At 37.0% G+C, this 12099-nt stretch overlaps 2 protein-coding genes across 3 annotated transcripts in view; both read left to right on the top strand.

Annotated features, from left to right (window-relative positions):
- TOR (target of rapamycin) overlaps positions 1 to 2359 on the top strand; it is a 140732-nt gene extending 138373 nt beyond the window's left edge. For both annotated transcript variants that reach the window (XM_088945163.1, XM_088945162.1), the window contains exon 58: positions 2182 to 2359. In XM_088945163.1, coding sequence (XP_088801289.1) covers positions 2182 to 2200 — 19 coding nt within the window. In that variant the 3' untranslated portion in view covers positions 2201 to 2359. The remainder of the gene's footprint in view (positions 1 to 2181) is intronic.
- A 6865-nt stretch (positions 2360 to 9224) lies between these two features.
- On the top strand, positions 9225 to 9904 carry PSRP6 (plastid-specific 50S ribosomal protein 6). The gene has a single exon (XM_088946121.1). The coding sequence runs from the start codon at positions 9348 to 9350 to the stop codon at positions 9639 to 9641; it is 294 nt and encodes a 97-aa protein (XP_088802247.1). The 5' UTR covers positions 9225 to 9347; the 3' UTR covers positions 9642 to 9904.
- Positions 9905 to 12099: the final 2195 nt, after the last annotated feature.

Genomic DNA, 12099 nt, shown 5'->3' with positions numbered 1-12099 from the left:
TTGTGTTCCTTCCTGAGAGAGACGAGAGAGAGAAGAGAAGGAAGAGGAGAAGAGAACGTAGAGGAGAAGAGAAGAGAGCCGATTGAGACTCAAAAACTCTGGGCTGGTCGTTCCCAGCTTCTTATTTATATTCACTTAATGTAATAAGAACTTGAAGTTACAAGAATGCCCCTGGCAGTTCCTAATAACAAACAACTAACAGGAAAAAAAGAAAGTTACCTGTCAGCACCTAGATAGACTAGTCTGGCAGCATACTAACACAGAACCAATAAATAAGATTCACAACACTCCCCCTCAAGTTGGGTTGTATACGTCTATCATATCCAACTTGTCACACAATTCATTGTGCCACGAGTATGGAAGTCTTTTTGTGAGGACATCAACAAGTTGTTCCTTGTAATTGACATAAGGGATGCAAATTTCCTTTCCAATTTTTCTCTCATGAAGTGTTTGTCCACTTCAATGTGCTTGGTCCTCTCATATAGGACAGGATTGTTGGCGATGTTAATGGCTGCCTTGTTGTCACAATAAAGAAACATAGGATCGTGAACAGCAACTCCAAGCTTCCCTAGAAAATTTTTAAGCCAAAGAACTTCAACCACCCCATGTGCCATAGCCCTATACTCCGCTTCAGCACTTAACCTTGCTTTTCCAGGTCACTAAGTTTCCTCCCACAAATGTGCAATACCCACTTGTGGACTTTCTGTCATCCACCGCACCTGCCCAACCAGCATTTGTAAAGACTTCCACCTTTAGATGATTATGCTTACTGAATAGTAGACATGTTCCTAGATACTTTTTTAAGTATCTAAGAACTCTCTCTGCTGCCTCCAAGTGAGGTTTTTTAGGAAAGTGCATGAATTGTCTCAAAACCCCAACTGAATAGGCAATGTCTGGACGAGTTATGGACAAATAAATCAACTCCCCACTAACCTTTGGAACTGTTTTACATCTTTCAGAGGTTCACCATCACAGTTACCCTATTCTTGGTTCTTCACTACCCACTTGGGCTTCCCGTTAATTTCCCAACATGTGTCACATGCATGTCGCAAGCGCCAACAGTGGGTACAAAACAACTTGTCTTTATCATCAACTTTCTTGGAGTCACTTTTCTTCCCCATATTGTTATTACTCATTGCAGCCAATGTTACCTGTTGCTCCCCCTTGGTTGTAGATGTAAATCAGTCATCAAATATTATGTGTAAATTTGAAGATTAGAGGGAAAAAAAAAGAAGAGAAGTAAGAGTAGCAATACAAGAGAAGAAGATGGCGAAATGATAAGGAAGAAGAAGAAGATTTGAATTATCTTCCCTTTCTCCTCTAATCCTTTTTTTATTAAGAATTAATGTTAGAGTTGTGTATTCTTAATATCCTGTCACAATATCCAAGACAGCCCAAAAGTCAATCAAACAATGATTGTTATGTAAACACATCTTGGACAGTATTTATCATTTCAATCAATCTCTCTACTGCTTATTTTGAGCACGCATTTCCCTGCATTTGAAGTACGTGCTTTTCCAATTGTTTATTTCCTTCTATTTTAGGAATTTGTTAAAAATGAACATTGATACTGTTTGGTTGCTGTTTTATGTCTTTTGTTCATGTTCTTTTAACTCTCTGGTGTTGCCATAACTGCTCGTTTACCTTGGTCTCTCATTCTATTCTCATGGAGTGAGATGAGACTTTGTTTCTCTTTTCTCAATTCTTAAAGAAACCAGTTTTTTTTTGGTTAATCAGCAATAACTTATCCCTTTCCCTTTAACCCCCCCCCCCCCCCAATTTTTCCCCTAGATTTGAATCCCTTTTTAAAGAAACCAGTTTTTTTATCAAAAATAAACAAATCAATTTGGTTAATCAAGTCTAATTATTACTCATATGCATATCATAAATAGTTTGCCTACCTGAGATTACAGAGGAACTTTATTGTGCCTCCACGTCCCATTGTGCCTACCTGGCAAGTTACAAGGGGCCCAGATTCTAGTAACTTCCTTTTGTGCTGATTCATGTGAATCTTGGATTATTTAAATTACTGATAAAGCATTCAATAAAATATTGTCTGTTCCTCTACCTCTTGCCTCTAGATAATCTTTTTATGCCATTATTGGGTTATTTATTTTGTTCCGTTTTTTTCAAAAAATAATAATAAATTGACTAACAGTTGCTACTTCTCTCTTGTTTCAGGTGGTGTCCATTTTGGTAAGCAGGGAATTAGTTGTAATATATTATGTATATGGCGTGTACATATCCTCCCTACCCTTTTTTTTTTCTTATGATGTCTGTCACTGTAAAGTCTGTAATCATGTAAGAGACGTCAAAAGGGAAAATTAATGTCAATGTTTCCTATCATTTTCTTCACCAATGTTCGCGCACAACACGCAATAGCCCTGTAACCCATGATGGGATCTCCTGAAAGCAAAAATTCTGCCAACACTATGCAGGTACGGACATCCAGCCGCACATTGGTAACATCTCTCCGCACTTATCGGAGATGTTCTCGATGTGCGGCTAGATTCAGTGTTATGTGCATGAACTCCGTTTTAGCTTTATTTTGATTTTTGAGTTTTGTAACACTACCACAGCGGTGAAGCCCGTGACACGCAAAGTGTCGCATACATTTTTCTAGGGCACTGTAGTGTAAATGCAACTTGACCACCTGGGCTTGTAGTTTAAGCAATTCTTAAAAGAAGGGCTTGCTAATGGGTCAAATAGACCCACATCAGGCTGTAACCAACTCCGATACAATGACATTCTCATCTAATCTATCTTCGAACCCTTGTATTTGAATCCAGCTATATCCTCATATTGATCTGACTATCGAACCTTTGGATCTGAATCCAATTTGAATTTAAACCGTGCCCATCATATTGTCTTCAAAATAACAAAAAATTAAAAAGGATGTTTAAAAAATTAATTATTTTTTACCTATACCTACAGAATAAATGTATATAAATATAAAATATTTGGATGATGTTAAATCCACATATTAGCTGATTCATTGCTTCAAGGTTAAGGTTGTGTTTGGTTTGAAAGGAATGGTAGGGAAGCAATATGCAAGGTTTGTTAAGGTTTTCTTGCCTTTCCCTACCTTTTCTTCCAAACCAAACACAGCTTAAAAGGCTTAAGCTTTGAGGCGTTACTCATATGTCACACAGATCTTACCTCAAGGCATGTGCCTGAGTGCCTCACACTCTGAGGCCTAAACCTTTGTCAGAATAAGATGTAACCATGTAATTAATCCTCGTGTAGCTTGAGGTGTAAAAATATGCCTCAATTGTCAATGATTACTTGGGTCCCGTTTGGTTCGTGGAAATAGGGGTCTGGAATCGGAATTGGCCATTCCGATTTCAACTGTTTGGTTGGGTACCATTCCTGATGAAATGGCATTCCAGCTGATATCATTTCCCACTTTGATTCCTATTTGAATCAAACAGGCTATTCGGATAGATCATTCCAAATTCAATTCCAAAGTATTTGGATTCCAGTTTCAATTACGAACCAAATGGACCATTAGTGATTTAATATAATATATATTATGTATTTTATTTATAGTCCATAATATATAGAAAAACACTTGAATAATTATGGACCAAATAAAGACTAAAAATGAAAGCCCAATAGGGGAAATCAAGTTCTATTAGTTTCTCGTAGTGTTCTAAGAGAGTCTGATGCAAAAAAAATCAATCAAGTTTTTAGTTTCTTCTGGCTTAATCAAGTGAGGTTTTTTCTTATTATTCTAAATCTTACATCTTGAGTTTGTTATCTTTCTCATTTCTTTTTCTAATGGATTTTTTTTTATTTTTTTATGTTTTGCATATATCAAATCAACTAAGTTGTTTTCATCTAACATCAATTATATGAATAGTTCTTCATATATTTCCATTCCTTCTAAATTAGTTATTTAAATAATTTGAGAACCTTACATTTTGAAACATGAAATATAAAATGTTATAAATGTTAATTGATTAGTTATATTTTATAGATATTTGTACCTTCTATCATTCTAATTTGATATATAAGTTTAATAATTTTTTTTCTTAAGATTTAAAGCTTACACCTCAACTATGCCTTTAAGACCTCAATTTGATTATTGGTCAGATGCAAGTTTTAACATTCAAATCCCACGATAATTAGATTGGGAATCAAATTGGATATCAAACATTGAAGTCCATTTACAGTTCTAAACCCTCTTTGTAACACAGGGAGGGTCTTGTGGGATCAACCTACACAGTGCATGTGACTTTCTTCGTACGGTCTCTGTATCTCTCTACCTACACACCAAAATAACATTGAAATGTATAATAGTTAGGAGAGTACAAAATAAATGATTTAATGGGCACAGGCACAGTAGAGCCAGGGGACCAGGGGAGCTTGGTCCTCCCATGCCCCAAAACCCCTACTTAAATTTTGGATAGTTAACCCCCCTATCCGTGCCCTCCCCCCACCCCCCCTAAAAAAAAATTAATTAAAAAAAAAAACTGGTTCCACCTTTGTTTAGTCTCTATGTGGTCTCTTGCTGTGCTCGTCTCTTGATCCTCTCCGTCCAAAGCTCAATTGATATAACGAAGGTTAATTGATTTTCCCACAATAGAACAACGGAAGTGATCCCTATGTCTAACATGAAGTCCGGATCTGCTCCTCACAGAGCGCACCTCACACCAATTTCACAGCATGTCCTGACCATACATGGGGAACATCTCTTGTACTTGTATTTATTATTCATGGTGAGATATTCCCAGTACAGGCACGCTTTGTGAGGAGCCGATCCCAATTCTCTAGCACGTTCTCATTCATGCAAAACAAAGGGCTTTACTTCGCTCCTGTCATGGGATGAATCATCCAACCACCTCTGGTTTTCATATGTAAACCCTTAAACTCTAAAATTAACATGTAAAATGCAGTTGGTCAGATGCATGCAGGTAGGAAACAGATACTTCCCGCAAAACTGAGCCAGTGACTTTTCCTCTGCATAAATAGCACACAAAGAATAGGCCTTAGTCTTTACCATGCTTTCCCTTCCTTTCCCTACCTTTTCTTTCAAACCAACACAGCCTAAAAGATTGATGTTTTCTGAAGATCATTTGAAGTGCTTTCAATCTCCACTGGTCCACTGTGCCTCACCCCCCCCCCCCCCAAGTGAAAATCGGCGTATCTCCATCTTTCTTGAAAAACAAAAAACCAGAGATCTTAAATTCATCTATAGTATATTTTACTATCCATGGTTACTAGTTGGATGTAAAAGGAAACTAGCCTCTGTTCAACTATAGAGTAGTGATAAGTGACGATTCTTTTGGCATCCATGCAGACAGCCTACTAACATGATATAGCACAGTAAGAGGTCAAAAGAATCGATACATACTAGAATGATATATAGGCTATATAGCATAAGAGGCAATTGGTTATTTAGTTCTTGGAAGAAACTTAAGAAAGTAAACACAGCTTAATTCACTGGACCCAAGCCATCAAGTGGAATGTCTTCTTGCTTCTTTAGTCAACAACCTCAGGATCCCAGCCAACCTCAAACCAGAACTCTCTCTCTCTGTGAAACCTATTTCTGTAATTATAATGACTCCAGTTGCTTCGGTGGAGACTGCAACAAAGCAAAAGGAATTCATTTACAGGTCAAAGTGATCATGCTTCTCTGCCCAACTCGCCCGAGTTTGTCTTCGCCTTTCTTGGCGCATCTTACCACAATTCCACCAACACAACAGCGAATCCCATCTACACCTTGCAGAAGATCGCCAAACAAGTCAAAGACTCTAATGTGGGCGCCGGTTTGCCTTTTGGGACATGACCGGTTATTACTTGGCCAGAGGCAGAGGAGGAAGACGAGCAACAGTGCCCCTTCTTGATATTTTTCCAAAAAAGCTACCCTATTTTAGTTATTAAATAAAAATATTATTTTTTATTGATATTAAGGGCAAAAGGTTGCCCGTATCTGCAAGAAACCCTTTTTTTTTTCTTTTTACATCTTTAGTTTGATTATTTTTAATGAGCACTACATGTCATGATTTTGAAAACAGGATTGAACTGGATGCCAGTTGACCCAGAAACCATTCAAGCAATTAGTTTCGTTTCACCCTAAAACCGTTTTTGGGTCAAAAGCTGTTGTTTTGGTCAATGACCCATTGATTTAGGCGGTCAAACTGCCAACCCATCAACCCAAATAATGGTTTTTGACCATTTTTTTATTTTTTAAATAAAAAAGGGTCATCTGTTCAAACCAGATGGACTAACCATTTGACCCAAGAACTGGTGGCTAAAACTATTATGTGTCTAGCCCAGTTTTTAAAACCTTACTCCATGTATTTTATTCTATTAAAAAGCTTGACATTCTTTGTATTTCCCTCACTGACCGTGAAAATCAATACATATTATAAATCTTGGTTCTATATGTATCAATGTTTTAAACTTTACGTTCATATTATAGTAGAATTTTGTGTTGTGACAAAAATGATCTTAGGGCCATTAATGAACATAATCGCATATTAGTCTGAATTGATATCTGCGTCAATAGAAAGTTATTTATCATCTATATAACTAGATCTATGGGAAAAATTGTGATGTGAGATTCAAAAATGGGATGGTATATTATATTTATACTCTTGGGTCATAGCTTTATCAAATGACCATAAAGATTTTGGAAAAAGCAGTATTGCCGGCTATGAACCAACCCTCGTCCTTAAATCGAGGCTTGAGAGTATATTATAAGATAAGCTCACACTAATGCAGGTACCGAATAATGGGACAATTAATATATTTAAACTGAAAAAATTAAAAAAAAAAAAAAAAGCCATTGAACCTAGATCCAAAAGAGTGCATCGGTCACTGGATCGTCTATTTTTAAGTCTTACAGTACTATCCTAGATATCTTATAATCCTATTCATCCTAGTTATGAATGGCCATTATTCTTGTTCACTGTATTGTCTAAATAATTAATGTGTTTGGGACCAATGCTGATTTTTCCAATGAGAAATCTTTTTTATCAACACTGATTTTTGTGTTTATGGTAATGATTATCAATAGTGATCGAATTTCTTAATTTCTCTTTTCAGCTTAATTTTAATTATCGTTTTCTAACCATTTTGTTGATTTCTAAAAAATTGGCCAACCAAACATTGAAATAATCAAGTTTTTAACTACTGATGTGACTCTAATGTGACGTCAATTTTTGAGAAATCGGCACTAGTTCCAAACACCACCTAAATCAATGTACTTTTCGAGTTTTTTTAAGGTAAATAGGCTACACATCAAAAGCAAGTCGGCGAAGCCCTCCCCAAACCAATTCGCTATGCATCCATAATTATGGTTGGATACATAGGTGGCGTTTAATAACACTTTTCAGACATCTGAAATCTGAAAATGTTAATTTTCATACGCCAGATGTGTTTGGAATTGTATCTAAATTTGGGTCTGAAAATTATTTTCAGATCTGAAATAATAAGACCTGGACCAGGTGTTGAACGCATTCATATGTGTTTCAGACCTAGCCAAAAGTCCAAAATACCCTTAAAAACATGCCTGTGTTTCTCCCTCTCACCCTTAAGAACGCATTCAGCAACGACAAGTGACTACTCCAACAAACTAGTAGCGGGGAGTTCCATCTCTCTCTCTCTCTCTCTCTCTCTCTCTCTCTCTCTCTCTCTCTCTCTCTCTCTCTCTCTCTCCTTCTTCTTTTTCTTCTTCTATGGTCCCGCGACTTCTTACCACTGTTTTTCATTTTTTATTGCCACTGCAACTCTCAACAGTGGTAGCAAGTGACTAGGTGAACCAACAGCCGCAAGTGTCTTAAGCAAGTGACTTCTCTGCTACAACTCCTCCGTCGTCCACAAACGGCAGCTTCCATCCAATGTTTTTCATCTTCTTCTTCCTTAAGACATTATTTTTCTAATTATTAAATTTCTTTTATTGCTTTATGGACTTTATTATTATTTTTACTTTTAATAATTTATTTTTAATTTATATATTTTTTCTTTTTTAATAAATTATTTTTATTTTTATAATTTATTCATATTTTTCAATATTATTTTGAATTTAATAAATTATTTTTATGAAATAGTACAGTTGAGCTCAAAATTATCGAATAGTCTAATTTAGGGGTAAATAATAAAATTAGTGACTTTCAGATGCTAAATGTTTGATCCAACACAAACAACCATCTTTATTCAGATTCTCTAAAAAGTCAAACAACAACTATGTCTCTTTTCAGATTTCAAACACTTTTAATATCATTTTCACTTTTTAGATTTTAAATTTATCAAACGCCACCTTAAATTAATTGCCACTTTGCTAGTCAGTAGATTCCCTTTATGTGGTAGATGTCGAACCCAACTACATCTGCATCTAATCTAGTTAATAAACCTTTGGATTTGAGTATGATTATCTAACTCATATCATATTTGATCCTATTGATATTTTATCCACGTCCAAATTTTTATTCTTAAAATAATAAAAATAACAAAAAAAATAAAATTATTAAAAGAAACTACTTACTTTTTATTCATACATGTATAATAATTGTATAAGCTTTATATAATTATAATATATATAAAATAATAACTTTAATCAGATGAAAATTTTAATTCCATCTTAACATTCAAATATGAGATAATTGAATTTGGTGTTAAATCAGATTATCAAACTTTCAATGACTATCAACAGCCCTACGGGTCGACTATCTTATACTAATTTGATTCTATATCATTTGTCAATAAAATAAGTTCCAACACCCTATCAACAGCCCTACCGGTCGGGCTTAGGCTTGACTTTTGTCAAAATTCTAATGGGTTTAGTATAAAACCCGAGCCCAAGACCAAGACAATGTAAAGTTGGGCCCGAAGCCCGGTCTGTGAACATGTCTATTTATGCATATGAGAGATCCCACTTTTTTAAGATGAATCTCATGGTAAGATGTGCGGTGTCAGATCTTATTGGTAGGATGTTGAAATTTGTTGGTGGGATGACCCCAACTCGTCAGTCGCTGCTGTGTAGAATTTACTGCTTGAGTGATGTCAAATGAGTTCGGCTTCCGGAGATATTCTCAATGCAAGGCAGTAAATGCTGCTCGAGCTTGACTGAAGCCGAACACATGGTTGATGGGGTATGGCCGTTAGGCCCGTTACCCTGCTTTTGGTTCCTTTGATTAAAATGTTTAAATCACGTGAGTCTCACGCGCTCATTCGACACGGTACTTCAGCATTATCCGTTATTGGCAGAAATGAGAGGCCAGCAGCGTTCATCTATCACTCTTCACTCAGTCCAAGCGGAAAGGGAAAAAGAGAAGTAGCGGGAAAGAAGAATTAATAGGAATCAGAGAAAAAGAAGAAGAAAGGAGAAAGGAAACGAAGGAATGTCGGTCTCGGCGTTGTTCGGAACGAGGGTCATGGTGCCCAACAAGTCCTTAGCAGTGGGTGCTCCAAAAGGTGGAAGAGCAGGAGGGATGGGAATGGTGATAGAATGTTCGTCTCGGCCAAAGAAGAAGGCAACGGCGCACCACATGAAGACAAGACCAAAGAAGACTCAGCCTTGGGATGTTAGGCGTCGCCCAACTGTCTATCCCCCTCTACCTCCACTCCCTCCCGATTGGACGCTTGCTCCCTCTGATGACTCTGTCCCTCCTCAACCACCACTCGACAACCCATGACCACGACGACGGTTCACCCTACCCTTCGTTATTATCGTCGTCTTAATGCGTTAGGTCTTTTTTTTTTTTCTTCTTTTGGGTCTTTGCTTATTCCCCTTTATGGATCGATGAATGAAATGCCCCTGATCGGATATTTGATTGACTGTTACTTTAGTATTGCTATGTTGTTTATAGATTAGGTGGATTTTCGTTCTGTTCTGTAACTTTGCACGAAAATATTTTGGTCAATTTGAAGCGGGTCGGAAGGACTCACGTGATATGCATTTGCTTGTGTCATTCTTTGGCTCGAAATAAATCTCGAACCCGACTATATACAGCAAAAAACTGAAACGGATGCCTTTACCCACCACCTGTTTGATGGTATACTTCGTACTTATATGTTTCTTTTTCTCCACTTCTTTCTCCTCTTTTGATTGAAGAGTGTTTTAACACTTCATTGTTCAGCATCTATAGGTTTCATTATATTTATTTCTATCAGCATACAGACACGGTCTGTAGGGTTTATAAAGATCCGAATAATCAAGATGTCACTCTTAACATAGCGTATGTTTGGTTTTGTGGGCATTTCATGATAGGAGTTTTTGATAAATGCTGCCATATTATCACTAAATCAGCATTTATCTCTTCATTTATATTTTTACACATAGTCATTCACAAAAGTTAATCTTGGTTTATATGCGCATCAATAGTTGGGAGAAGCTTCATTTTAATGCCATCCCCCAACAATTGAACACTTATTCACTAATTTACTGATGTAGTGACTAATTGTCAATAAATGCTTTATCAAATATTTTTCTCGATTTTAAAGACAAATCAAATAGGAAAGCAATACTAAATACATACATAGTTAAGCTGAAAGCAGAGGGAGGAAAACATATATTTGGCTGAGATTGTCTTTTTGTACCATGTGGTTCGATCATCAGTGTAAAAAAATAATAATTGAGCGCCAATGATTTTTGGTGACCTTTGGACTTTTTTTTAAGGATGGTATTGTGCTTGAGGCCTTTGCTAGCGCTAAAAGCCTAGAGCATGAAAAGCTATCCATATAATGAATACTAGGGATGGCAACAGTTCGGGTACCCGCAAAAATTGTCCACATTCTCAAATCTGCCCCAAATCCATTTAACATTTTCTCCCAATTTTTCAAACCCATGAAATATGTGGTATCCCATATAGCGGAAGAGTTAGATTTGTAGATTATATATAATTTATATATTTTTAATATATATTTGAATTTTCATGATGAATCGTGTGTATCTTAATTTTTCTACCATATCTATATATTGTCCCAAATATAAATACATTTCTTTAAATTATTTCTGCAATATTCTTTGCATTTTTAGATGCTTTGAACTTTGCACCCAGTTTTATCACACTAGTAAAATGCAATGCCTCTCTTAAATAAAAATGGTGTAATAGGCCTAGGCCAATGCTAAAGATGCCTATAATGGGATACAAGGGCAAATATATATATATAGTATTCGTAATAAATATAAGGAAAATTTCTCAATTAGTACCTTGTAATTTAGAAAGTCTCGGTTTAGTACCTAAACTTCAAAACGTGGCACTACAGTATTCGAACTCTTAAAAATTGTCAATTACGTCGCCGTCATTAACAATCCATCTATTAATTTTGAAAATATCAAAACTAATTGATGATGCGCAATCTAGATACTCCTATCCAAAAGATGATCCAATCTCTAGTTGCGCAACAAGCTGGACCAATCTGTAGAATAGTAGATCAGAGAACCCGGCAAGCTGGACCAATCTGCAGAATAGTAGATCAGAGAACACGGGCTTCGTACTCACCAGTGACTTGGTTGATCACTAGTTGTGAGTCACTAGATACGATGAGGTGCCTTGCTTTCATTTCTCTTGTTAAGGTTAGTCCGGCGATCAGCGCTTCATATTCTGTCTCGTTGTTTGACGCCTCGAATCCGAACCGGAGAGCATACTCTAGCTTCACCTCGCTTGGGTCGTACAGAATCAGTCCTACGCTGCTCCCCTACTGGTTGGACGAGGCGTTGACGTGGAGGATTCAGGGCTCCTCGTCCCAGGTCGGTTCCATTCTAACTAGGATTGGTGTTGCGCTGGTTGATGCTCTCGTTGGTTGGGCGAGTTCGGTCAACTCGGGGGGTCGTTGCGCCAAACGTGCAATCTGCTACAAAACCCGCCAACACCTGAGGTTTGACTGCTGGTCGAGGCTCATACCAGATATCGTATTCGTTCAACTCGATGGACCACTTCATTAATCTTCCAAACACCCCAGGCTTGAGCAGAAACAGCCTCAGGGGTTTGTTAGTGAGAACAACGATAGTATGGGCCTAGAAGTACGGGCAAAGTTTTCGAGCTGCTATGATCAATGCATATGCTAGTTTCTCAATCTCCGGATATCTAGTTTCTCAATCCTGCAAAGTTTTGCTTAGTAGATGGGTCGTTGAACCCGATCTACTTCTTT

This window comes from Nelumbo lutea, chromosome 5 (assembly GCF_056320005.1).
Source record: "Nelumbo lutea isolate HS-2025 chromosome 5, American lotus-T2T, whole genome shotgun sequence".
Taxonomy (NCBI): domain Eukaryota; kingdom Viridiplantae; phylum Streptophyta; class Magnoliopsida; order Proteales; family Nelumbonaceae; genus Nelumbo; species Nelumbo lutea.
The sequence above is the reverse complement of the archived record's forward strand: the minus strand, read 5'-3'. Positions and strand labels throughout refer to the sequence as shown.

What these genes read in the sequence shown, in the direction of transcription:
- PSRP6 (XM_088946121.1), top strand. Translation starts at nt 9,348, where the DNA reads ATGTCGGTCTCGGCGTTGTTCGGAACGAGGGTCATGGTGCCCAACAAG.